Genomic DNA, 27,966 nt, shown 5'->3' on the forward strand with positions numbered 1-27,966 from the left:
CAGAACACTTTCACCTCAGGTTTGACAAGTAATTCAGCGACTGAATTTACATGTGCTAGTTTGCATAGTTATATCCAAGCTGGGAATTTGTAAATTCACAGTTAAAACAGTGGAGAAAACATAATATGGAAAGAATGGGGGGGGGGGAAAGATCTGGCAGAACTGATGCAGATGTCCCTGCAGTGTACTGTAAATAAATACTCCTCCATTCTCTTCAGAACATAAGCAGGGCCTATAAAAGAGGCCTTGGTGGCACTGGAGCCCTGACGCAAAGCGCAGGTTAGTTTTTAAGAGCATCTACGGGAGGGAGCTCCCTCCCCCCCAGGCCGCCGCACAGTCCCGGTCTCTCCCCCACCGCTCCCAATGCACAACAACAGAAAGAAAAGGCAACTCCGCCAAGTCCACAGCACACCCGATACCTGCTCATTAACCAGCTGATCGCTATTAACTCAGAACGCTTCTGCCTCGCCGTTCCGGCTAATCACGAACACAGATTATTCCGGACAATAATCGGACAATCCACGGAGCTGGCATCTGCTCACTGATGTCGTGTTTTCATCTTGTGTACAGAAATTAAGACATAAAAAAGCACAAGGAATACTGACAACATGCACAAACACCCATATTGCTGCCCGGGCGCTGCACTGTGGCTGCCCACTGCTCCTAATAACTAGGATGGGTCAAATGCAGAGGCCAAATTACCCCACGGGGTTCAATAAAAGGTATATTATTATTATTATTATTATATTGAAACACTGTGCTGGGAAACTTGCTGAGCGCCAGAATGGTGGAAGTGTTGCATTAACAATCTTGTTGCATTGTTCATAATGACTGATTTAGCACACACCAATGCCAATATTTACCCAATACTATGCCCTACAAAACACCAGACACACATGCTTTTGTTAGCAGCTCGTAAACACTCCCCCCGACACACATACACACACCTCCCTAAGCCCCGGTCCCTGTGCAGAGCGTAAATACGGACGAACCTGGAGCCATGTATCCCCGCGGCGATGGAGAGATGAACTGAGGGGGGTAGTGTTTGCGGAGACGGTAGTCCTTCTCGCTGCGCGACCGGGTGCGCTCTGAGGCCCGGTCGGAGAAATCGGAGCTGGGCCAGGCCCGGCGCAGGTTGCCGCTCCGGGTTTTCTTCATGGTGGGGGAGCGGCGGGATGCAGCGGGAGGGGGGGGGGTACCTGCAGCTTAATCCTGTCCCCGCATCGGCCAGCCTCCCGTGGATCGGCGTTCCGAGTGCCGGCGTTCCGAGATCAGAGGGGAGACATGGCAGAACTCCCCCCTGCTCTCTCTCTCCCTCTCTCTCTCTCACTCACATACGCTCACACACGCGCACACACACACACACACACGCACACACACGCTCTCACAGACACAACAGACGTGCGGCAGGCGCTGCTAGCCTCCGCTGCCTCCGGTCCAGCCTGCCTCGGATTCGGCGGGTCTCCTTCCTTTTCCTCGACTGATCCGATTTCGCACGCTTCCCACGATGCATCACACCGCGATCGCTCCCCGGCTTATGGGTTCCAGATTCACGTGCGGGGAGCTGTTCGGGGATGGGGAGGAGGGGCGGGAAGGAACGAGGGAAAGGGGAGGTGAGGATAGGAATGGGGGGATGGTTCGGTCGGATGAAGGAGGAGGAGGAGGAGGAGGTGTAGAGGGGGAGCTGGAGATTTGCAGTGTGAAAGACCCTGGGATTCAAACAATAGCTCAATTCAGCACGGTAGCGCTTAGCCAACTGTGAGCCGCCAACACAAAAGACCCAAACAAATTAGAGAACCCACGGCCTCTGGTTTTGACCTAAAACCCAGGCCCCATAGGCTGTCAGAGAAAGCCAGCGTCAATCGCCGTATTCCCGCTTTCAGGGATGAAGCTCCATCGGCCGAACGCGGCCAGGCACGGCAAAAACGGGGTTAAAAAAAAAAATCACGCACAACAAAGATCCTCTCCTCCGCCGATGGAAATCCACGGAGCCCGCCGCGTACAGACACGTCCGTCAGAAGCCATTCTCCAGCGCGGTCCGCCGCTCCGTGCACCTTCATAAAGGCTCCACACACGTATGTGTGTGAGCGTGTGTGTGAGCGCGCCCGCGCGTGTGTGTCGGCTGCGCGAGGCTGTACGCAGGCGTGCATGCGTGTGTGAGCGCGTGAGAGAGAGCGAGCGAGCGAGGCACGGATCCAGCAGCCGCGCGCGCGTGTGTGAGTGTGTGTCAGAGACGCAGGAACGTGAAAACAAAAGGCAGCGACGGCACGCGTTTCCTGGGAGCTGCTTCGTCGTCTTCCTCCTTCTTCCCTCTCCCGTCTCTCCTTCTCGATGGCTGGCCTCTCTCTCATGCAGGCTCAGTCGTGGGAGCGTTTTCTCTCTCTCTCCCTCCCTCCCTCTCTCCTCTCTCTCCCTCCCTCCCTCTCTCTCTCACTGGCTTGTCGTGGGAGAGTTTTCACCCTCTCTCTCTCTCTCCCCCTCTCTCTCTCGCTCTCTCTCTTTTGCTGGCTGTGTTTGCCTGCCCCCCCTCGCAGATGCAGCGCTGGCTGAGAGAGGAGGAGAGGGCAGGAGGCGAATCAGGCTCCCTGTCCCATGCTAATGGAGGAGTTGTCTTACGCTAGCCGCTCCGATCCAGTCAGGCTTTGCATTCTAATGTAAAACACCCCCCAGGCTGGCTCATCCCAGGCTCCTGGCCCAGCCTATGAGAGAACAGCGCGGTATTTACATACACAGCCACGCAATTTTACAAACTGCCTTGTGTCTCTCATGTGGGGGGGGTGGGGGGTTTAAAAAAAAGAAAAAAAGAAAAACAAAACCTTATCTACCACAGTGCTGTAGCCTTTTTGCTAGCTCTGTGTCTCTTCGTCTTCCTCCTCCTCCTCCTCCTCCTCCTCGCTGGGTCTTAAACGCACGCGGTCTGAACCCACGACGGGGTCAGCCTGGGGAACAGCTGCGGCCGGAATCCTCCGGAAGGTCATTAAAGGGGTCCTTCCGGGAGCAGGAGAGAAGGGGCTGGAGAGGGTGAATGGATCACTGGCTCCCAAAAATGGCTGCTCCCCTGCTCCCCTGCTCCCCTCCTCACAGCCCCCCGGGTAGGGAAGAGGGGTGAGCACCGGTCTCAGTGGTGGTCACACACAAAATAATTTACTGAGTGCTAGACTGGGAATAAGCTCTGTCAACTGGGAGGTACAGAGTACAGCTTCACCATTAAATCAGACTGAAGAAAAGCTAAATAATACAGCTATACAACTACAACTGTATTCATTTAGTTTCTTTGTATGGAGAATGCAGAAATGTAATACTACAGGGAGGAAACCCCCAACTAACATTTAGGTATGTATTGCCGGGCACAAGGTGGATTCCATTAACTGAAGTCATATTCACGGTTCCTGCTTTCTGCCCCAGCTGGATCCACTAAAGGAGAACACGGGGGCGTAATGTTTTTCCAATGAGGTAGAGGTCAGAGTTCAGTGGTCCGTGATAATGTGGACCTCCTCGCCCGCACTTTCCCACCCATTCTCCCCTGACAATGGGCTAACAGTTTAACAAAAATGTGCCTTTTAAGGGGCGTGGGGGGACCCTCCATGCCGCACTAATTAAAAGGCTCAGCAGAGGGACAGGGCTGGCTGAACAACCATGGAAGGACCAAGCCAGTTTCGGGGATGAGAGGGACATTTTAAGTACGAAACATCTCTGATACTTCCACACAGCTTTTTAGTAATAGTGATTATTTATTTCTAATTTGACCCTTTAAGGTGTACAGTATGACCACAAATATGTGATTAGACTGTTTTTAACTGATGCTGATGTACCAACCATTATGGGTAGTTGAAAGCAATAGTTCCTGAACACCGACTAGAACATTTAAAAAAACCTACTCTACAAAGGGTTAAGTAGGGACTTATTGTATAATTCTGGAGAAATTACACCCGTACAGTCCCCACTACTGACAATAACAAAGCACTTTTGCTTTGTAACCCAATAGGAGAAGCAGAAGAATGTCAGATGTCAAGTGAAACCACCAAATATTGTGCAGTTTAACCCCTGGGCTCAGACACACCTATTTTTCTCAGTATTGTCGAATTCTCTCGGAAAGGGGACCCTGTCCGCTGACGCTAAACAGACATGCTGCTGCGAAGACAGCTACGCACAGCGAGACGCATTTCAACGGAGACACGAGCAAAAGCGGCCCTGCTGTGAAATGTCAACTTTACCACATGTGTCATTCACATATAGCTACTGCAGCCTAGTTCTGTTTCATCAAAATTTGTCCTCGCTAACTATGTGCAGTGCTACAGCCTTGGGCTCAGAAGCCATCAGAACCAGTTTAAAAAACCAGTTGTATGACATCGTGAGGAGTGGAAATTCAGATAGGGAACAGATGAAATGTATTCATAAATGACGGCTGTCAAGGACCCACAGGAAACACGCGTTACGTCATAAACAACACACACAGAAAGTAGTAAAAGCCATTCAGTACATGTTAAACTTACATGATGCAGGCAATGATTCAGTACAATTTCAGAAGCAACATGCATTTACCAAGTCTTGAGATCTGTTCCACGTATTAAAACAGGCTTGCCAAAGATCTCACACCAGGCCCTCCCATCCACCACAAACCATAAATGTGTTTATTCAACCAGCATAAAATAAGAAACAACACCTCATTAAATCTCACGTAGGCTGTTAATGTGTCTGCAAAAACACATACAAACATGGCATGGTCAGCTTGTAGGGGCTACTAGCCAAGTCAATAAAAACACAAAATATGAGTGTACTCAGCATTCACCCATAATCTCTCATGGCAATAAACATCTATTTTACCATGTAGGGGACCATATACACCCATACAAAATGTACATGTGTTCAAAAACCACATGCGAACAGTGAAGAGTACATATGAACTATAAAAATTATCCCACTTATGAGATTAGAGCTGGTAGCCGTTGCTATTTAAAGCCACACGTTTTGTTTCTACATGTGCTAATTGTACTTCACATTTTAAAAGGTCAGTGCACATGTGAAAATGTGAAGATGCAAATGAGTCAACGTGATCTTCTTTTCACATGTGGAAATTTTCATTCACATGTGAAAAAGACAATTGCATGTGAGAATATCCATGTGAATATTAAACTGTGATTTGTTTTTCTTAAGGGTGAGACCCTGATGTGCACTGACTAACCAAGTCTGACCATTTCAGCTCAGCTACAGTGTGAGGAAACTGCAGAGTGCTCTTATGAATACATCATTCTACAGGAGGAGCTGTAGCCTGGTGCCCCGTAATAGCCTGCGCTGCTAGTCTGCGGCCAGGCGTATCACTCCTCCCATGCCCCGCCCCGCGGCCTCCGACCGTTTAACGGTCCTAGCGCTGCGCTTTAGGTCCCGCTGCACTGCTTCTCTTTCTCGGCTCATAGAGAGAGCTGGCGGCGGTAATCTCCGGCAGGACCCCAGCGTCTCTCGCGCTAGTTTCAGCTCGTATTTCAGCTCGTATTTCAGCCCGTGTTTCAGCCCGTGTAACGGCACGGCCGCCAGCGGTCGCTGGAATGCGGAGCCTCCGTACGTCATGTGATCCATCCCGCAACGGCTCGCCAGGTTATGGGGGCCCTCTCAACCAGAGGGAGGGCTGAAGCCCCGTGGATATGCCCCCCAGATCCCCTCCAAAACTAGTTCACATATAAACTTGATCACTTCGGGAGGACTTGGAATCTCAAAAAGATATATTCCTTGAAGAGTTGTGAGAGATCACCTCAGGGTCTGGATGGAATGTGCTACACATTAACAGCTAACAACCCCACCATCACACACCCCCACCATCACCGGCCTCAACCTCCTGCCAGCATCTCCCTGAACCCCATAGAACCCATAGCAAATACAATTGCGCCATCGGAGCTAGCTAAACTTGCTCAAACGTCCCTTTCCTGAAGCCAGAGAGTGCGGTCTGCCTACAGCGGCCACAGCGCATTCTCATAAAGAGATCCTGACAGCCTCAACACTCGCCTGACTTTCACGCGACCTCCTTCCCCAACGCGAGTCTGTCCAGCCAGTCCATTTCAACGGTCCTGAACTGGGGTAGCGTAGCGGGTCTACCCGCCTCGGCCAAGCCACTGTGGGACGGCCAACCGTAACGCAGTAACCGTGGCCAGCCTGCCGAGAGACACCCCAGTTTTTGGGAGCTGGTGAAGTTTCTGCGGCTAACCGCTCGCAAATCACACCCGGCTAGCGCCGCTCTCCCCGCCGCACTCCAGGTTCTGTAAACACGGTGTAATTACGGGCTTTAGCCAAGTAAATATACGGTGCCTGCTGTCTGCTGCCAAGCCACGACTTAGCGGTTTTTGCGAATACCGAGCCCTCTGCAATGATTTTACGGGGAATTTAAATGTCAATACTGTATTCCAATGCAAGGGGGGGACGGAAAACAGATTTCAAACATGAATAATGAAAAAATCTCTTTTTTTTTGTGTTATTAACGGGGCCTTAAATAGCTGGAACGCACTGGCTGCTGGTGGCACAGCAGCAATTTACGGCACCTAATTTCTTCCACATGAGTCTGAACGAATCCATAAATTGTGAAATGGAGCCATTAGAAAGGAACAAGCCCTATGACACACAGCGCAATATGATATACAAAACAGATATTGGTTATCACACTTAAACTCAACATCTTACCGCGAGCGCCTATTCACAGCATGAGCGATCGTGTTTCCAACACCAGCAATTCATTATGATGTCATTCTGCATGAAGTCCACACAGAATAATCCACTCAGGTGACCCTTTCAAATTTTCAATAAACTTGGAGTCTATAAACCTGCCTATATAGGCCCTTTGGCAAAACTGTCGTGTTTATACTGTGTAAACAATTTTTTTTTGCTAAACCTTCCTTCTTTTTTTTTTTTTTTACCTGATCACACATTCTGAGAAGGATATGAGGGGGTGTCATCATGGAAAAAGTTGTATTTATATGTATATTTTTATTTATGCAAATAAATATTGGAAAAGGATCAGGTTAATTTCATGATCATTACACACAAAATGCTACTGCTACTGCTAAACATATCCCATCTTCCACATGCATAAATAAACACAGACACAGACACACCACCGTATGCATGCACACACACCTCAGCTTGGATGTCTACTCTTATGAACCACACAACACAGACACTGGTCCACTGAAATTTCAGGCCTCATCCTTGCTGTGACAGCTGCTTCAGTTGTCATTCTCATGGGGTAAAATGTAAGGATTTCTGCCCATGAGGGAGTGGATTTGAAGATCTGTTCCTGGATCAGTACCATCATCCCTCTCCAGTTTCCCCAGATCACACATGGAGAGAAGAACAGCAGACAGTCAGATTCTTTAATTCTGGTTTAGAGAATGTTGCTGAGAAAGGTTTGAACAAGATGCAAAAATTGACTTCTGTGAACTGAATTTCTCAAACTGAAGGAGCACATCTTAAAGACGGCCTGGTGATCCCATAGTGCACCAATGACACCCTGACAACTGCTGAAACCTCCATATCCATTCACCTGATCGATGCATCATGGATGCCAGTAACTCTGAGCAGTGGAAGCACAGAAAAGACTTTCAATTGGTTCAGTTAGTAAGGACGCCATTTTGTGGCATCTTGTCATGGTCTTAGAGCTGAGGTACCCACATGAAGCATTTTGCCAAACTGGATGCTATTTCAATATCAATAAAAAGTCCAGAATTGACTGCAGTTATTATAATATCACAGCAGTACAACTGAGCAGTACTCACTATACAGGGGTTCTCCAGTCAGGTTTCCGAAAAAAAAGAAAACAAAGAAAGAAAATGGTACAAATAAAAGCAAGAGAAATCCTGTTCTGAAGGATTCAGAAGTTCTGACTCAGACATTTTCCAAGTTATTTAGATTTAACAACATATGTTTTCATGTAGACATGGTATACAAACAAACTGCTGCCTTTATTGAAACAAATTATTGTTAAAAGAGGCGTCTGAGGAGGAGGCGACATGGAGAGGGATCTCTGTTTACGAGAAAGATCCCTCTAAAACATCTGTGCCATTTAAAATGGAAGGTATGTAATTGAAGCTTATTGTGAAATAAAGAGCCCTTCAGTTACACTGAAAAGGCAGAACTCCGGAGCGTGTCAGAAAATATTTTCTGTTTCGTAGCACTCTGTGGCACTTTGAGGCGGTTGGAAGCTGACTCAAAGGGTGCTACAGGAAGTACTCAGCCCGAACCAGCTGTATCAGATTTAGAACACATTTAGCACCTTCATTTTTAATTCTCTCATTGAAATGTTACCTCTTTAATGTATATGTATTCACTGTTTTCCACAAAGTGTGCTTTTGTTTTCAGTCCATCATATACTGTATGTTTTTATGATGAGTCTCCTCATCCTGCCAAGATATTTTCACAGCAATTGCGACTGACAAAACCCCATCATCACCACCGTATAGTAATTATATTCACTAAAATACAAATTTTCGGGCCAAATTCACCAGGCCAACCTGCATACATCTGTGCATTCATTTTATTTAAGAAAAAAATGAAAAGCGTAGCGGTCCTGTTCAGCATTTTACCCGTAATACAGACGAATGAGACTCCATGAGAGTTTATTGTTCTCCAGGCACATATACTCTACTAAGCCTCATTATCGAGTCTTAGCACATGAAACGTGACTGTGCTCGGTACCATATAAATATTAGACGCTCTCGCTGCACTATGAAGAGTTGAAGCACAGCGGCCTGCTGTTTGGGGAAGTCCTTGTTCAGCTACCCCCTTCATTAGTCCACTGCTGCCTGTAGTCCTCTCAAAGAGAATCTTCCATTTGAAATGGATTTAAATCCTGGCCTGATTATAGTCAAGTAATCAGGAAGAAGCCCCTCCCCCTCTCTCCTCAACACTTTTATAACGGTGCTAACAGCAAATCAGGGATAAAATAGGCAAACACATGTCTGTATTATTGTTGATTTCTTTTTTTTAAATAACAAGGTTGCACTAACATCACTTTTTTCACTGATCTTCTGAAAAGTGGGTTTTTTTGTAATGTTTTTCTTTTCTAAGTCACTGTTAGACTAGAACTCCACTGCTTTCAGTTTCCAGCAATGATTGTTACATCAGCATTAGAATATTCAGATAAGAACACTCAAATCCCATGGGTTCTTACACCTTAAAGAGTTAATTCAGAATCCAAAAGCGGTGCACGTTCCCAGCTATGAAATCAAGTTAAATAAGGCCATCTGTGGGAATGTAAACCATGTCCCATTAAACTGGGCTGCTTTCAAATGTCTACACAATCAATAGTACTATCTGTGGTTGGGGTGATGTAATGACAGCCCAAGGCAGGGAGAGAACAAAACCCCCAAAAACACTCTGGAAAATCTGTTTAAGGATACTCACTGAATACGCTTAAGAGAGGATTCAACCTGGATTTAGTTTTGCGGCAATTTGAAATATTGTAATACACACAGTACACAGTTAACAACCAACATATGTGAGGATTTTTAGCTCTGTAAATAGTTTTTCAAGTTCTGCTTCCAGCAATGAAGAAAATATCTGCAATAAATCTCCCAATTAGTCACTTGAAACTCTAAGTGTTCAGAGCAAACATCTTTTCAGAACAAGGCATCCACAGATGTGGAAGGACCCTTTCTACAGTGAAGTGGTCAAGCCCTGAGATATATTTGGCTGCAGAAGTGTCCGGTAAACAGAGCAATTACTCACTAATCAGCTAAAACAACATTCTTAGATTTTAATTCCAAACTGGCTGTCAGCTCCTTAAGGTCAGACAGGTATACGTCACATGACCAACAGTAAATAAACAGAGCCTGTTTTTTTAGCTGCAGACCAAGTGCGTCACCTGAACCCAAAGAGCAGCTGTGAACTTGTCACCATTACTGTAGCAGCGATTCATCTAGGTGCTAGGCAATAACCTTTTCACAAACAGAACTCAGGAGCACATACATTAATTATTTATATATTCATATTCATATTCATTACAAATTAATATAAATGGAACAAGTGGATCTTGTTCTCAGTAAACAGAAAGCCTACCAAGCCAAGTCTATAACTATGTATATTTTACTCTTTGTTTGACTCTAAGACACATTAGCACTTCACAGTATTTATAGGGTATAAAAAATATCACAAACATTTTTAAAACCTTATAATTCTGTTTACACAGTTATTCTCAGCCTACAAAGCAAGATAGAGAAAAATTAATCCAAATGAGTCTTATTGACTTTATTGGTTCTTCTTACATGAGGTGTGAAACCGAACTCGCCGATGCTACGTGAGCGGTTTCCATTCCGGGATTAATGTGTTTGAATCTGGAAGCTTGTGCAGGGCTCGAGGCAGGCGGCCTCACGCTAATCCGGGCAAATGCTAAATTAATTTGGGACCACCCAGGGTCTGCAGCTTTACAATGACAAGAATATAAAAGAAAAAGGTCTTTCTGGGGACGGCTCCATACCATTTCATATTATCCCATATTTCATTGCGCTCGTAAGGTAGAGGGGACGGCTGCTCAGAGCCATTCATGATTAGGGTCACGTGCAACTGGAGTAAACAGAGTTTGTAGGAGGATACGCAGTGTATTCCCCCCTTTGCACCGTTATATTAACACGACAGGTCTCTGCTGCGTTTCCACATAATGCTGCACAACTCACTAAGGACATTTCACTTTGCATTTCAACACGTAACGCAAAGGATGGCTACAATGCTACTTGTATCACACAGTACTGTAGCTCCTAGCATGGTATCTATACCACACAATACTGTTGTTCCTAGCATGGTATCTATACCGCACAATACTGTTGTTCCTAGCATGGTACAGTATCTATAGCCCACAATAATATAGCTCCTAGCATGGTATAGTATCTATAACCCACGATACTGTACCCACAGTATGGTCTCTCAGCATCATCCCAGTGAATGTAATGTGTATTCTATTCCTGGGATTTTACACAAAAAGGAAACTTTCTGGGAAGACAATATACTCTGCAAGACATTTCTTCTGCATGTTGTAATGAATAATGGAGAGGAAATCTGTAAATGCATAATTTTACTGAATAAAGACAGACTATTAAAAAAGATATGCTAATGCACAAACACTGATGTTGAGAACACAGTGGAGTAATTTTTACCCCTGTTCTTCATTACCTTAGAATGCATTCTTTTACATTGCAGTGTGTTAAAGTAACTTATAAACGTTGGCATCAGGACTGCATTCTGTATTTAATTTCCCTGACACTCTGTTTGGCACATTGAGAGAATATCCATCGCCATCAATAACAGGTCTCTCAACCACTCAAAGTTAATATCCTCAGAAAGGCAAACAGACTAACATAAAAAATCTGTTTTGACAATTCAGACTGTAAAGAATCCCCCCCAGAATGTCAGTATGTTCCAAACTCATAAGGAGAATTTGACACCTTAATGGCACAGCTGTTACACATGTGTCTGTGTGTGTGTCTCCCTGATAGCTTTCCTTCAACTCTTTAAAGCATGAGGTCACAAATATGCTTTGATTACAATGTACTTATAATGTTCTACTGCACTGACAAAATAAAAAAAATAATAAAATAAAAACCTTTGAAAAAACGATAAGCGATAAGTCTGCACATGCACTGTACTTACATTCATATGTGGGATATGAAACCGGAGGAAAATCCTACATATTTTTGACCAAAGAAAACACTTGTGTGGCAGCAGCAAAGCAATCCTTGTGTTTATATGCATCTGAGAAAGTAACTATGTAAAGTTCATAGATAGAACACATCATCATCCTTGTCTGAAGTCCATGCAGCAATATTGATTCAACTTCTACACTAATCATTACAATGTAAAAATACATGTCTGTTAATATGGTTTGAAAGTATTAGTAGTGTAGTAGTATGCAATTATGTGTTTAGGAGTTTTGTATGAATCGAAACATTACAAAAATAATACAATTGGACAGGGACTCTATACAATCACTTTGTTTTGTAAGGCTGTTAGCGATTAGTCAGCTTTGTCACTTTAAGTAAAGTACGTAGACCCATTATAGGAGGCAGGCTTTTTACTTTAATGCTGCTAAAATGTTCAGTGGAGTTTGCACAGTAAAAAGCCCCTTTAAGAGCCATTCTCCTGTTAAGGGATGAGAGCAGATATCTTGACAAGAATTTGACAAGACAGTACAAGTATATGACAATTACTTCTTTGTGAACCTAGAACGACAAAAACAAAACAACACTGTTAACATGGCTCAAAGTTAACATGGAGCAAACTGCTTACACAAAACAGTAGAAAAGACTAGAGAAAAGGATCACTAGCTGTAATTCTTTGTGTCACTAACAAACACGGTCATATGACACAGTATGTGCTCTCTAAGGGAGTGTAACTGTGGTATTTAGTGATATTTGCCATCTTATAATGGCAATTTTGAAAAATATGAATAAGAAGCAAATCCACATTCAGTAAATTGTGCATTTTAAAATAAAAACTATTACAAAATAAATTGTCTGGAATCCCCAAACTAGGTTTCTTGACTGGCTAGCTGACATTTTAGAAACAAATTCATGCATAATAAAATTTGCGAATAAAAAACATTTGTAAATATCTATTAATTTAATTCTAAAATCCAACCATCAAAGTAGCTCCTATGCCCTCTAGTGGTAAATCAAAGGCTGAATTTTATTTTCCCGTTGAGTGTACTTCAGTATGAAAGACAAACGACTGATTTCTGTAAATCAAAAACACTGCACTTACTGCTGTTTTTGTATTTCATTTGGAAGACACACGTTTTCTGATATTTATTTTAAATATTTTATTTTTAAAATGCTGTAATGCAAACGTTCTGACTGATTTACTAGGCATGGATCGTGGCCTGTGAACCTACATAGCGAGCTGTCAGATGTAGCACACAACCCCGAAGGCTACCGGATGCTATTCAGACGGTTATCACATCCCAGACATTTGAAATTTGGCCAAGAGAGACAAAGCGAGTGATGTGCGAACAGCAGCCCTTTCAGTTCCACTGCACGGACGGCTTAAGAGAGCAACGTGCCGTTGGCAGAGAGACGGTTTGCCTGCAAGGCGGAACCAGAGCCGGGAACGAGACTGACAGTCATCACATCGACCCTGTTTACAGGCGAGAGAAGGCCCGGGGACAGACGGGAAGCATTCCTGATCACATACAAGCTTTGAGGTGCTGCTCTGCCTAGTACACTCCACAAGATGGCGCCATATTACATCTCCTAACAAGCAATGGCAGCGCTGCTAACAGGTAAATGGTAAATGGCAGGCATTTATATAGCGCCTTTATCGAAAGCGCTGTACAATTGATGCTTCTCCATTCACCCATTCATACACACACTCACACACCGACGGCGATTGGCTGCCATGCAAGGCCCCGACCAGCTCGTCAGGAGCATTTGGGGGTTAGGCATCTTGCTCAGGGACACTTCGACACAGCCCGGGCGGGGGATCGAACCGGCAACCCTCCGACTGCCAGACGACTGCTCTTCCTGTCTGAGCCATGTCGGTAGGACTGTACACATAAATCACTATTTTAAATTGATGGACTTTTTTTTTTTTTGCCCCAGAAAGCTGTTGTGTGTGACAAAGGACACTTTACGTATTTACAGATGTTGGCATTTGTGGTTTGTGCTGAAAAGCAAAAAATACAAATGTAACACCAACGCATCTGTTGTATTGCGAGCTATTAAATTGTAGTACTCTGTATTCTGGCTGCCAACTGTGGTATGCTAGTTTGGAAGTTGATGTATTCTTCAAGTGTTCCGAAGTTGATGTATTATTCAAGGGTCCCAATTGTATCTGTATGGTCACACTAGGACTAGGAACCGTACTGTCCTCTCAGGTCCTCTTCACACTTGTGTTTGATCTGCACTTCGTTGTACGTCGCTCCGGATAAAAGCGTCTGCTAAATGCCTTGTAATGTAATGTAATGTAATGCATCTATACAGCAATGTTACGCATACATAGGTCGTCTGTATGTATATCATCTGATGTTTCTTAAATAAGATGTTTAATCTTATTTATGCTCTGAATAATTTCCTGTGGCACATTGTAAGTTATGATGCAACTGTCTATATCAACATTACTACAGAGGTTCTTAGGAGTGAAGAGCTTTTGCACCACTTGAAAAAATATTATGGCATTATATTATTGTAAATAAATGCTATAAACTGAATTTGTTCCTATGTACAACCCCTGGAAACGTCACTGTACAAACTGCCTTTTGGAGTTAGATGGAACATCTTTTCTTTTCTAATGTCCATCATTGTATATAACAATAGCCTGGTCAGTCAAAATAATATCAGTGAACGTGAAGTATGAGTGCATTTTAAAGTTTACCATGGCATCATACATACTATGGGTATCTGGCATTGTGTATAAAAAAAACACTGGATTAGAATGTCTCTTGAATTTTCTCCTTCATCCACTAGAGGGCAGCACAATATCATGTACACATACAGCACACGCCACACCATGATGGAAGAATAAGAAGAAATGTATCCTCAAATTTGAAATAATCAGTAATTGTTCTATGTACAGCTGTAACTATGTAACTATGTACAGCTGTAACTATGTAACACACACTTTATATTGCTGTACCACAAAATACACGATCAGTCAAGTTTAATTAAGTTAAAGCAGCGCTTCAAAGTCCTCTGAGCGAGAAGGGAATGTGTACATTTCCAAGGTGTACCAGAGCGAGGGAAATATGTTTGCACTGCGATGGAATGGATGGGAGAGAATCCGAAAAGGCATACAGTAGCTGAAGTCCGCAATGATTACACAGTTGTGCACAAATCGTCTGTTTTCTTGAAGCAGTGGCACAGTAACAGCAAGTGTGTGCTTCACATGCTTGAGGAAATAACCCAAACGCCTGGTGAAGACTTACACATAATGTTGGATAACTGGTTTTACTGATGCCAATGGGAGTTTTGCTAAAACAAGCCACATCAATCCACCATACATCCTCTACATACCCGACCACATCCTCCATGTTCTGCCACAGACAGGCCTGCAGTTCAGGAGTAATAATCTTACAGAGCCAGTGGACATCTGTTCCTCACTACACAGAGATACGCCACCAATCAGCAGTGAGTGCCAGAACCTTCCCATGATGCACTCTGATAACCCAAACTCCTATGATTACAGGTACATGTATACACCACCTTCCCACCCCTGTACTTAGGGAAATAAAAGGCCATTGCTTAACTTTGAACTTTGGCCCATCTTGCTAATGACAACTCTCAACCCAGTATAGACTGCATGCAAATTCATCTCCACACTAAACCACTAAGACTCCCAACAGCCCCCCAAAGTGGAAACATTTCATATGTAATTAATGGGTAGGAAAAATGCTCTGATTAAACCCAGCCAATTTTATTATTAAAGGGTATTTTGCAGTCTGACAGTCTTTGAATTAACTGGTTCACACAGCAGGATTCAATCCAGGTATTCACCAGAAGTGCAAATTAGGGTAGACGTAGCATTCATGCTTTCAGTAAGACAAAATCTGAATAACAGAAGGCCAAACCCTTTTCTGCTATACAAAGCTTTTATGTCCAATCTTATGACATCGTTTCTATGGAGCTTTTCGTTTTTCATGCATCTAACATTCTTAAGGTTGTCTAAGCTCAAGGTTTGTCGTATAAGTCAACCAAATTGTATTAGAGGTTTCTTATTGCCATCTCACCATTTTTCTAGAATGGCTAGGAAATTTAGATACCTTCCTAGAAGTAGTGAGAGTAAGAATGTTTGCAAAGGCCTCCATGTTGCTATGGGGATGTGGCACACATACAGAAGTATAAAAGGATAGAAGTATAAAGGAGTGTAGAGGAGTCTTCTTGGGAGTTCTCTGACCCTGAAAGGTGATCCTTATTCTACACAGAAGTCAGGGGCAGGGGGGAGAGATACCTTTACATCCTGCTGGATAATCACAAGTCACTCAAGAGTGGAGACACCCAATGGAACTTAAAAAGCAGCCCCATATATATGAATGAATCCCCTCAAAGAGAGGCCCTAATGAAGCAGATATTCCCAGAAGGGTGGTGGTTCTGTTCTGGGAACAAACACAGAGAACCATGAACTCCATCAGTGACAAGCCTTTCCTTGTGTCGAGCACAGAACCGTCACGCCTGGCAAGTCAAACACAAAGGGTGCGACGCAACAACGCTGTTTACTGCCACATACACCGGAGTAAAACTGTAAAATGGTGCTTTATCCTTCCTCCAGAGCTCCTGCCCACAGCTAAAACCATAGAAGCTGAAGCAAGAGACGAAAAAGAAATCCTCATTCATCCACTCAGTCATTCAGGCTTTTACGAGCCCCATCCGGCTACACTTAATATGTCACTACGGTAGAAAATGGACGCCTGCTTTGCACCAAACAATGGCAAGGCCTGTGGGTAAAATAAAATAAAAAATCCATTAATAAATGCATTTGATAATATCGCCATATGTGTATTTTCAGCATGTGCCTTAGAGGTATTCTGCAAACATTAAAACAATGAGTGCTAATATGCCCTTCTGCTCTGACAATCAAGGGAAGGCCTTCAGACACACACACATTCCCACAGACAGACTCTTGTACCAATACACAATGAGCAGGAATGCCATCATATTGACACAAATAGGCTACTTGATATGAAGCTTTGCTCAACACATTATGTGCTATGTTTTCATGCCTCAGTTGCCCATACGACAGTTGATATAATTGCAAAGGCTGCAAACTGTAAGGAACTGCATGGATTACTACACGGATTGTCTCTCTTATTGTGCACCCCTGATCCACAGGATTCATTCATCCATTATCTTAACCCGCTTATCCTGAACAGGGTCGCAGGGGGGCTGGAGCCTATCCCCGCATACATTGGGCGAAAGGCAGGAATACACCCTGGACAGGTCACCAGTCCGTCACAGGGCACACACACCATTCACTCACACACTCATACACTCATACACTCATACACTCATACCTATGGGCAATTTAGACTCTCCAATCAGCCTAACCTGCATGTCTTTGGACTGTGGGAGGAAACCGGAGTACCTGGAGGAAACCCACGCAGACATGGGGAGAACATGCAAACTCCGCACAGAGAGGCCCCGGCCGACGGGGATTCGAACCCAGGACCTCCTTGCTGTGAGGCGGCAGTGCTACCCACTGCACCATCCGTGCCGCCCATCCACAGGATTGAAAGGTGATTTCAAAATGCAACAGTCTTTCGAGGTTAAAATCAAATGCTCAAAGTCATTATCAGTGTCTATAATTGTGAATCACCAATGTCCTTAGTTGCCACTGTTTCACAGCTAAGGCTGCATTCCTGATCTCATTGGTTTTCCACTTGCACAGATTCCAAAAAAAGACTTCCCACCGTGATGGATGGAATGTCCTCGGTTATGGAAAAACAGCTGATATTTCAGGAGGTATTTTGTAGCCGTAAAAAAAAAAAAAACACACACATTAATCATCAAACTCACCCTGAAGCCACAGCCTCTCAGCACACATGAGATCCTGTCTGGCGTGCACAGATAACCTGACAGCGATGTAACCCAAGACTTTTAGGGATACAGCTACCCTGCATTCCTACTGTATAGGAGCTGCAGCCACCAGCGAGCGGATGGTAGACATGCAGCCATAACAAACTTTATTGCTCCTTTTAGACCGTGAAAGCATGTCATGACTGTGCAGCTTGTCCAGTTAAGATCACAGACATGACAGGACGAGACCTCAATAAAGAGAAACGCAACAATGAACTACCACCATGAGTGAGACTGAAATCTGACACATGAAAATGGGAATCAACTCTGCTGTTTCACACTACAGCATCTTTTATAACACATAAATCATGGCAGGCCTTTTAGCCGTGCAAAACAAACAGGGACCTGGCTATTCTGAGACCACTTCTAGCACCATTTCTTCTTGTTTTTATAATGTACTTAAAGCAATAGAAGTATGTGATTGTTTATACACACATACACACAACATAAATTTAATTTTGATAAAACCGTGTTGAACACTTTTCATTCACAACCAGCAGGGTCTTGGATTTGCATGTCCATAAGCCTATAGGAATAAGAGCATACCCAACTGACTGGAGTAAAAAAGATTTTAAAAATAAATAATAATAATAATAATAATAATAATAATAATAATAATAATAATTAATTATATTAAATTATATATATATATATATATATATATATATATATATATATATATATATATGATTGTGGGCATTTTCTTTTCCTACACAGTAGTACTTGGATTAATTTCATAGAGACGTATGCATCACTTGATCGGAGCTATTTTTACTATGTTTACGGTGAAATAGGTCTAGCCCAAGTGGATCTGCTGTGATTTGATGAATCCAACTCGATGACCGTATTAGCGCATCACACAAAAATGCCCCTATTGAGCAAGTTCTAAAGCTCAACCAATTTAGCTACGGAAAATGCCATTCTTGAACCAGGTGTCACGTGTTCTGCGTGTCTGCAAGCCATTTAGGGGAGAATGTGGACTGTGTGCTTACCCAGGTATTTGATCTCGAATCCTCGCGGCGGCTTGAGAGCCCTCCTCATCCAGCCTTCTCTCAACACCTCCAGGTGATCCTCTTTCCCTTGGATTAGTAGCACATGCTCGTCAATCCACCCCAGGAAAAAGGTCTCCGATATGGCGTCTGTAACTTTTTTATTCCAAAAATGTTGCATGTTCTCGGCTTTGAAGTCCGCGAATATCTCATACCCAGTATGGTGCTCCTGCGGCTTCTCTCCTCCCGGTACCTCGGGTGAATCCTCCTCATCGGCCACCCGAGAGAGCACTATCGCCAGGGAGTGAGGTGCTATCTGCAAAAACTTATCCATTGTCTAGCTAGCGCATTACAGTCTGCGTGTCATGAATGATACCACGGTCCAACATCCAGTTGCAGTCTGTCTCATGTGGCGCTTTATTGCGTACTTTATTAAATTTCCAAAACGAACACATTGTTCCATCGATTCAACGAACGTTTATTTCAAACATAGCCAGTTACGGTGCGGAACAAAACGAACATGCGTGCGTTTTCAACATATTCCGAAATTATTTAATAACGCACAATGTATAAACATCACCACGGGCCTAAAATCCACTAGCCCAATAATCGCATCTCCCGTCAGAGCAACGATATAAAGCCACTTTCCTCACCTTGTTAATGAAGCATATCACGTAGCGGTGACCTATTTCGCAGGCATTTTTCGCAGACAAGCCTCCCCCTGTAAAAAGCGCATCGCCCTCCAGGTTTCATTGCTCCCCTGGACATGACATCCTTGAGAATACATCATTTCCAGGCAAGGAGTAAATGCAGCACCGAGTTATGTTCATACCATCGTGATTATCTAATGTATGTATTGCTCATGTTAGGTTACATGAGTGCAGAGCCGAGGATTTGGCTTGGCAGGTCCTGCCTCCTTCCTGATGCCCCAATGCCTGGTTCCTGATTCATCGTCACAGCAGACAGCTGCACAAGTCGTAAATGAGAAAACCGCACTCCACTCCCGCAGGTTCCGCCAGATGTTCGCGGTGGCTCCACCTACAGACAGGCTTCAAAATTGGGCACAGGGCAATGTCGCCCTGTAATAGCTTATACAAGATGAGCATAAACAGTCCTTATCCGCATACTATTAACCATTTTGTTAGCATATACTTCTGTCGAGGGAACGGTTTAGGTGCGTGCTGAGCAGTATGTGCATATTGCATGCTTTAAAAACAGGGCGTTTCATCCCTTTTAGAAAAAAATATTAAATATGCAAATTATTACCTCATAAAAATAAAAATCTATATTGACAATAATACATTGTTTGTCATCTTATAGCCTATACAATTTTCAAATATCTAACCCCGGACACATATAGTGATGCTAGACAGATTAATTGCCTATAGTCAATGTTTCCATTTTAACAGCCATGAAGATAAATATTTTCTTAAGGAAAGAACATTTGCAAGAACTGCCAGCCTACATCATAGGTAAGCATGATGATTTTGCTTGAGGCTATTTGCAGCTCTTCTATATATCCAAAACAAACACAGATGTGTATTTATCTGGAAACTAACCATAGCCAGTCCTGCTCCATACAACATACAATGTTTGTGCTGTCCACAGTACTTGCAGGTAGTTTTGCCTTTGATCATTGAGCACTGTGTAAAATGTAATTTATTGTATTTGCTCAATGGTTAATTCAGCAAAAGTTAAAGCCAGTATTGTACTGTATATTTGTTAACTGTATATTTGTAAGCACCATGGAGATAACTCAAGGACAAGGTGGAGTTCAGTTATATTGTATCGTTTACCATTTACCCCCCCCCCCCCCCTCCCATGTTAATATGTTGTCTGCTTTTGCATTGTGTGATAGATTTAATCTAGAGTGAGATCAGTTCAAACACCACATTTATGATTTCATGGAAGTTATTTATTTAACTTTAAATCCCACAACAACACTTCCTCTGTGTGTGCTCACAACACCTACAGCAGGCAGGAAAGGCAACATTCTCATTGGGATAGAGCGTGACGCGGAAACAAGATATCCTCTCCGCATACACACCAACCCTTCGAAAGATGCTGCAGAATCACTGTATTCTTAAATTTGTACATTCTGCTCTTCTGCAGGGAGTTGGTCTTCATTGAAGCCCTTTGGTCCTGAGGCAGCCTTCCCTCTGCAACAGCAGCTGATGGAAGGATTTCATAGACAGGTTATTTTTTCTTGTAACAACCAGAGCAGATTGTTTTGTGTGCCTGCTCTGTGGGACTTGATGTTTAGGTCTATTTGAGATACTGAGTCTTGTTTTCTTTGTGGGAGCCTTTTGAGTTCATTGATCACATTTCTCCAAAGCCCTCTTTGTTCAGACCTAACCGTGAGGTCCTCGCTAAGGTGTTCAGTTTCAGGTCATTTCCCCAGTGCCAGTACACCAGTCCACTGAGGCATGCCATTAAGTGTGCAAATAGGGCTCCCCACCAGAAACCTCACCTTTCCTAAAGTAGTTCTGCTCAGCCTATCCAGTACACAAAGTCCATTATTGCACTGTATCGCTTGTAAATTGGGTGATTACTGTAAGTGACTCATCTTCCAAAACTGCTTCAAATACCAGTTCATAATGTTACAAAAAGCAAAAGCTGAAGCCTGCCTTTGGATTTATAATTAGGTTAATGTGCCATTACTTATTTTTAAGTAGGTTTACGGCCCGACCAATGACAGAAGGTGGCGATGAGAAGGTGACCTCTTCAGCAGAAGACTGCAGGGTGATAATGCTATCCACTGCTCCTCCACCATTCAAGTCATTTCCTGAGGTCATTAATTTCCTAATGGAATTGGCCCTTAACACAACACTGTGGTGAATGAATGAATGCATGAATAAATTAATGTGAGAAACTGACCAGTTTAGGGACTGCACTTGGGAGAGGTCCTCGGGCAGTGCGGTGCCTCGTGTTTCGGGCAGAAGGAGACTCAGCAGTCCGATGGCCAGTGACAGGAGCCCCATCACGATGTAGGGGAGGGCCTTGTAATATGCACCTGCAGAATATTACCATATAGAGAGGGTCTGAACAGCGAAGAAATTATGCAAACCTTCTATGATCTCTTAGTTGATATACTGTCCAGTTAACTGTCGCTCTGGTGCCTGAAATCAGTTATCTAATACGTTGGATATCTCTATATGTATGCATGTTATGGTAATTAATGTGCATACAAGGAAATGGTATTATTTGCAATCACACTGGGGTGGAGGGGTGTTGGTGGAGGCAGTTGCAGTCCGAGGGTGGTTGTGGGACGGGTGACAGGGCTATGGTGACATGACATATGGTGAATGGTTTACGGAACAGAAAAACAAAACTTTAAACAAAACCTTAAACTTAAATTCTTAAACTATGATGGGGAACCACTCACCCATGAACGCGAGGAAGGGCGCGCTTACGCTCCCCATCTTGGAGGTCATGGAGCAGACGCCCACCCCCATCCCCCGCACCACGGTGGGGTACAGCTCCATGGCCGAGATGTACATGACCGAAAACGCTCCGGTGACCCCGAGCTTCCCCACCATCGCCAGGCCAACAATGACACTGCTCCATTCTGTCGGGGTACAGGGCAGACTATGCAAACAGTAACCCCACTAACAGATGTCCGCACACTATATTTTTGCTCCAATAGGTTTTGCAATGTTGTGACCAGCAAAGCTTGTGTCCTTGCCTGACAAAAGACCTTGCTGGTCGCAACGTTGCACAGTTTGCGACCACCGGTCTACGGACTACAGGACAAAGAGAGAGAGAGAGAGAGAGAGAGAGAGAGAGAGATTACAGGTCTTTGAAAGGTAAAGTGGTGGTCCATTACTTTCCGGAACCATCTGAGTGAGCAGCAGGACGGCCCCTGCCAGGAGGAGCGTGGAGGAGATGATGTGGCGACGGGACACCACCTTCAGCATGAGCCAGGCCCCCGTGTACGCCACCAGCTCCATGACGGCAGAGAGCAGGCAGTTGAGGTACGGGTCGCCGTTCATGTTGGGCGTGCTCAGGGACAGCCCCATGTAGCTGATGGTTACACTGAACCTGCGAACGGCGAGCAAAGACCACAGTGCGTCTCATTTATCCGCGGGGCATCGGTGAGCGTTACCGATCGAAAAGGGCCGTTCCTATCTGCAGGGCTGAAGTGGCAAAGGCTCCGGTCGCATTTAGCAGATGCTCTTGGTCCAACAATTTACATCAGGGGTAACAAGAATGCAGCCACTGTAACACCTGCTTCAAACACCACTATTCTGTTACAAGAGATGTTCATTCCTTAAATAAACCGAGGATGTCACACAGCTTGGGGATGAAAGCAACATGATGAAAATATAATTCTTCAAACACATTTCTCTCCTGCTGGGCAGAGCTGGAATGGAGGGATAACTGACCAGAGGATGACGTTGAGGATGGTGATGTTCCTTATCTTGCTTGTCCTGACCAGGTCCAGGTACGTATATGAGGTTTTGGGGTGATCAGTCTGCTTTTCCTGCAGTCAGAACGAGAGGAAATCATGGGGATCAAAAATCCCTGGTGCCGCTAGGTATAGCTATCATGTGAAACACAAAAAAACAGCTACATGACAAGACAGGGTCACAACAGAACTATGGATCCTCACTCAGTTAAATTGTGGCTAGACCCAGAGGAAGACTGCGTGTATTTCAGTGTCGTCACTTTCAGTGTAGTATCTGACCACTTGGGCATTTCTGTCCTCTGTGTAACTTGTCAAACCTCTAAGACCAATAAGTCTTAATAAATACCAAATAAAATGCTTACTGAGTGTATACTTCCATATGAGTGGAAAAACCGTTCTTATATAATGGAGGTGGTACCAAAAGTTTAGCAGAATCCTCCTCCCGAAATATAACCGCTGGAGGTCTGACACCGTTCTTCTCAGCTGCAGCCCGGACAATGTCCTCAGCCTCCTTCAGACGACCCTCAGCCAGCAACCACCGTGGAGACTCTGGAATAAACCTGTCAGTCACAGAGCTAAGTTTATCATACTATTTACCTTACCTACAAACACAGACTGACGCTGTGGCTTAAAGCAAGCTAGTCTTCAAATCATGAGAAACCATGCTTATCTCTGGCACTGTCTTTATATATTTTTTTTCTGTATTTCTGTCATCTCTGTAATGTACTTATGTATTGTGTAGTATTGTAGTATTCGCTGAAGTACTGTTTTGATGACATTTTCATGATCTACCCAGGGTCTTCAGATGAAAATTCAGATGAATATTAGTTCAATAGCTAACTTGTGAACATTAGCTCATTAGCTAACTCTGGCACAATTACATTAATGTGGAAACTGAAATGTTGATTAATGTGCATTGTCCCTGTTAAATAAATAAACAATAATAATAAATAGAGTTCTAGCCCATATGGCATTTCATGCTGTGTCCATGTAAACATAATTGGGTTTGCAAAAGCCATAAAGGTCCATTACAAGCACAAGCAAGCAGATTGCATGCTGGGAAGGGTCTCACCACCAGAGGGGCATGTAGAGGAATCCAGGCAGGGCCAAAACTAGCAGGAGAATTCTCCAGCTGCGGATGAAGTAGGCGAAAAGTGGAAGGACAGTGTAGCCCACCGCGTAAAACACACACATACCCATGGTGGAGAAGGCCAAGCGGTAGGATTCCCCCAACACCTCGTTACCTGTGGGAGAACACACGCTCACTGTGTCTGTACCAAACACCTTCACAGTTAACCATGCTAACTCAGCCCTGGATTCAACCAATCAGCTGTCATTAACTTTTGATTTGATTAAAGTGTTCGCCAATACAAATGTTTCTGTTTTCTTCACAGCATGGTTTGGGAAGATAGCAGTCACAAAAACCCAACCAAAAAAAGTACATTAATTTTAAATCAAAGTTAGGGTTTAGACTGAATATAGGCCTCAGTTTCTGCCTTTGATATACAGTAGAGCAGTGGTTTTCAAAGTTTGTTGTCCCAAGTCACACCTTTATATCGATTAAATTTCCAAGGCACACCATTTTTTCTACTCAAAATACTATGATGTGTACAATGCAAAATAAACTACAAAATGTGTATATTGCTTAACATGAGCCTACTTCTCAAATACAAACCACAATAAAAAAAAGCTTGACAAGATATATGGTTTTGATTTAGCAAAACAAAACCATATTTTATATATTTTAATAACTACATATTAACTCATTAATTCATAGATCACTCATGGAATAATTGAATTAGGCTATTTCATGCTTAGGACACATTCCACGCCGCACCTGGCTACGGCACACCGTTTGAGAATCTCTTCTGAGTAGAGAACAGTGGAGTGTGGCATTGGCACTTCATTTAAATTATTTGCTATGGCTTGTTATCATGAACTTTTTCAGGCAGCAATTTGTATTTTTTCCTTTGGCAACGGGTGTGGCACTGTTGCAGTGGACATCGAACAAGCATGTATATCTTGCATACATTCACTACTAAGTGTAGTAATGGAGCTGCATTGGTGCAGTAGTCTTGTTATTTGCACACGTTTTTTGGAAGTTTGGTTTACATGAAATCTATTTGTATCCTTACTCTGTCTGAGCGCACATCACAATTGAGCACACCACTATGGAGAATCCAAATTTGGTTACTAGTCTATCCACCGATTGTGAAAAAACTGCACTGAGCTCTTGCGGTGAGTTCAATTAATACTTAGGCTTACAAAAAGAACAAGTCTGGCTAGTGATTAGAATGTACCTAAGATGAAAGCAGTAATGTAATTGGAAATCTGTCCCACTCCAACGATGAAGTAGAGGATGGCAAACATCTCCCAGCTGACGGAGACCACCTGAATGATGGTGAAGATGGTTTGCACTGCCAGGCTGAGGAAGAATATAAACTTCCTGCCGAATCTGGAGGAGAGAAAGTCAGCCCTCATCACACACTCATCACTGTGATGGTGCCATTGCAAATACAGGACAGATCACACCATCTTACCTGACTAGCCTACTCTCTTATTGACACATTTGGTACGCATGTCGTTATAACAAAATGTCTGCTATTTTTATCTATTTTTTCTGTGTGTGTAGTGCCTACCACTTAGGCTATGTCAAACAGAAGGAATGTTTATAAATCCAATTTATCCAGAAACCATGGCTAACACCGAATTTTACTTACAGTCATCAAGGAAGCATTTAAAAGAATGTGTGCATTACTGAATATAAATCCCATTTAGACTTCATATTGTTGCTAAATTAGAATTATACTTGTAAATAATTTGTATTTTATTACGGATTTGCTTGTACCCATATCACTCTGAAGGACCAGCTGCACACCTACTGTAAAAAAATGTAACCTCTGAACCCAACTGCCGCCATTTTAAGTACCTGTCTGAGACCTGACCACACAGGATTGAGCCAGTAAATACACCCATGAAAAACACGGACAGGCTGAATGGAACTTTCCAGGCATCTCCACAGACAAGGTTCCACTGTAGGAAGGACAAGAACAGACAGATTACAGGGCGGCATGAGGAGGAATTCACCCTCAGGACACTGACCAAGCTCATTCGCGATTAAGCTTCCTGCAGGCAGACTAGCCCTCCAGCACCGGAGTTGTGCACCCTTGCTCTAGTCTTCTGAAAACAAGGTGTGTGCGATTCAGAATGAAAGCTCTTACCTCTGTTGTCATTGTGGAAATGTACCGCTCTGTGCTGTAATCCCAGCCATCCACGCATCTTTCAGTTTCATTGCCGAACATCAACTCTGTGACATTGAGCCTCTTATAGCGAGTGCACCGACTGTAGTCCAGCTGCCCGTTCACCTCCTCCATGGGCAGGGCCTGACTCTGATTGTATCCGGTCGTGTTCAGGTAGGGCAAACTGCAATGGTGCCGGGGTGTGTCCGAGAGGAACACCATGCACATCGCGCCATAACCATTGGGAATACTGCTGAGGCTAAGCAAGGCGAAGATGGTCTTCTGGAAGGGCCCCCACTCCCCCAGGAAAGAGGTGATCTCATCATAGTCCCTCATTGTGAGCCCTGAGAGTGAAGTGGAAAGGAAAGACAAAGTGTGTGGTGAGCCACACGTCAAGAAAAAACTCTCCACATGTACAGTATGCAAACAAAGCAGGGGAGGAGAATCACTGTGCAAATAGGGAGAGGTGCCCTATGAATTTCTGTTAAAAGATGTTGATTTTAGTGCTGGTTATTTTATTTTGTTTTACAAGAGACAAGGGGTGTGGTTATTTATTTGGATACCCACTTTCCACTTTGGCCCACTTAGAAGGCAATTTCAGCCTATTTGCTACAAGTCCTATAAAACTGTCAACATCCCAAAAACAATTTACTGCACACATATGTTTGTACTGCAAAAAAAAATGCTGAAATTTCAGACAGAACAAATTTATGTCAGAGCATGAACATACAGTGTACACAAAACATTTTTAAAAAATGACGTGTGTTTTTATAGTTCAACACTGAATATCTCAATTTCATCTGAATGTGTGTAAAATATTTGGTCAAGATATCTACAGGCATTCAAATTCCACATTTTTACAAAACTGCATCCAGGTGTCCTCAAATCTCTCCAAATACGAAACATCTGCATATCATTTTGTCCAGACACATGAATGATCAGAAAAGGTAACTTTCCTATTTAACCCAATTTTGCTATACAAAATGTAAAGCAAATGAACCTTTACGTATGTTTCATTCACATATATGAGAGTATGTTTTATAAACTATGCCCAATGTGTAGAAAACGCTCTCCAAAAATGGTTACTCACCCTTACGAATTACAAAATTTGGGTAACTGTAGCCCCGTCGCCCAAGTCCAACGCAAATGCTCACTTGATGTTTTACACGTCTGAATATTCATTCTGCTATGCAAACGCAGCAATATTACCAATCTCTGCGTCGCCTGTATATGACACATTATACCTGGTTAGAAACAGTAGAAACTCCCCTGCAAGATCACCAAGTTTAAATTAGTTCTCTCCTGAAATGACCTAGTAATGCATATACACAACAACAACAACAACAACAACAAGTTGTTCAAGACTACAGTACCGGCAAAGCATAGTTTTCTCGAAAACGGATTACGAAATAAACTTCATCGTTAATGAGATAGCAGTCGTAGGTTCATAACCACGTGAGATATTTTGTTCCATAAATGTGTCTGCATCGAATACATTTCAAAACAAATGTGTAGTTCTACGAAACCGGAATTATGTTGCCCGGGCGTGCAATAAAAGGGAGCTATGAAAAAACAACGTGTTTATCCATGCAACTTCTGAATTGTATATTTTTGTTCTTATATTGGAACATGTTTTTTACGTAGAGAACTGGTATCAAGGATCGTTGGAATGTGCGTTTTATTGTCTCAGTCTGTGACTTGACCAGCGTTGTAAACCGTTAACATAGCATGGGGATCTACCCTCCTGTAGGTTTTCACTCCAACCTTCGAAAAGCACGCATTATTCAACACCTTGA

General features: G+C 43.5%; 2 protein-coding genes across 3 annotated transcripts in view; both read right to left on the reverse strand.

The window, feature by feature from the left end:
• LOC133135361 (storkhead-box protein 2-like) overlaps positions 1–18,857 on the reverse strand; it is a 55,946-nt gene extending 37,089 nt beyond the window's left edge. Inside the window, exon 1 of one of the 2 annotated variants that reach the window (XM_061252294.1) lies at positions 18,527–18,857. In XM_061252294.1, coding sequence (XP_061108278.1) covers positions 18,527–18,857 — 331 coding nt within the window. Of the gene's footprint in view, positions 1–992; positions 1,159–18,526 lie in introns of those variants that run through there. The other variant, XM_061252295.1, reaches the window with a different exon arrangement.
• A 619-nt stretch (positions 18,858–19,476) lies between these two features.
• Positions 19,477–27,375, reverse strand: LOC133135126 (solute carrier family 22 member 4-like). The gene is made up of 11 exons (XM_061251908.1): positions 27,261–27,375; positions 26,153–26,514; positions 25,861–25,964; positions 25,232–25,386; positions 24,004–24,175; positions 23,350–23,491; positions 22,909–23,006; positions 22,350–22,564; positions 21,909–22,091; positions 21,401–21,536; positions 19,477–19,561 (listed from the first exon to the last, which is right to left on the reverse strand). Exons 2-11 carry the CDS (start codon positions 26,504–26,506, stop codon positions 19,477–19,479), a joined length of 1,644 nt encoding a protein of 547 aa, XP_061107892.1. The 5' UTR covers positions 26,507–26,514; positions 27,261–27,375.
• Between the last annotated feature and the right edge of the window lie 591 nt (positions 27,376–27,966).

Source organism: Conger conger, chromosome 8 (genome assembly GCF_963514075.1).
Source record: "Conger conger chromosome 8, fConCon1.1, whole genome shotgun sequence".
Classification (NCBI taxonomy): Eukaryota; Metazoa; Chordata; class Actinopteri; order Anguilliformes; family Congridae; genus Conger; species Conger conger.

Bases quoted from the DNA above. Each gene is read 5' to 3' on its own strand.
- LOC133135126 (XM_061251908.1), bottom strand. From the start codon at position 26,506: ATGAGGGACTATGATGAGATCACCTCTTTCCTGGGGGAGTGGGGGCCC. The intron at 25,965-26,152 runs GTAAGAGCTTTC...TCCTTCCTACAG, and splicing joins TTTCCACAATGACAACAGAG to TGGAACCTTGTCTGTGGAGA. The intron at 25,387-25,860 runs GTACTTAAAATG...TCTCTCCTCCAG, and splicing joins TGTGGTCAGGTCTCAGACAG to ATTCGGCAGGAAGTTTATAT.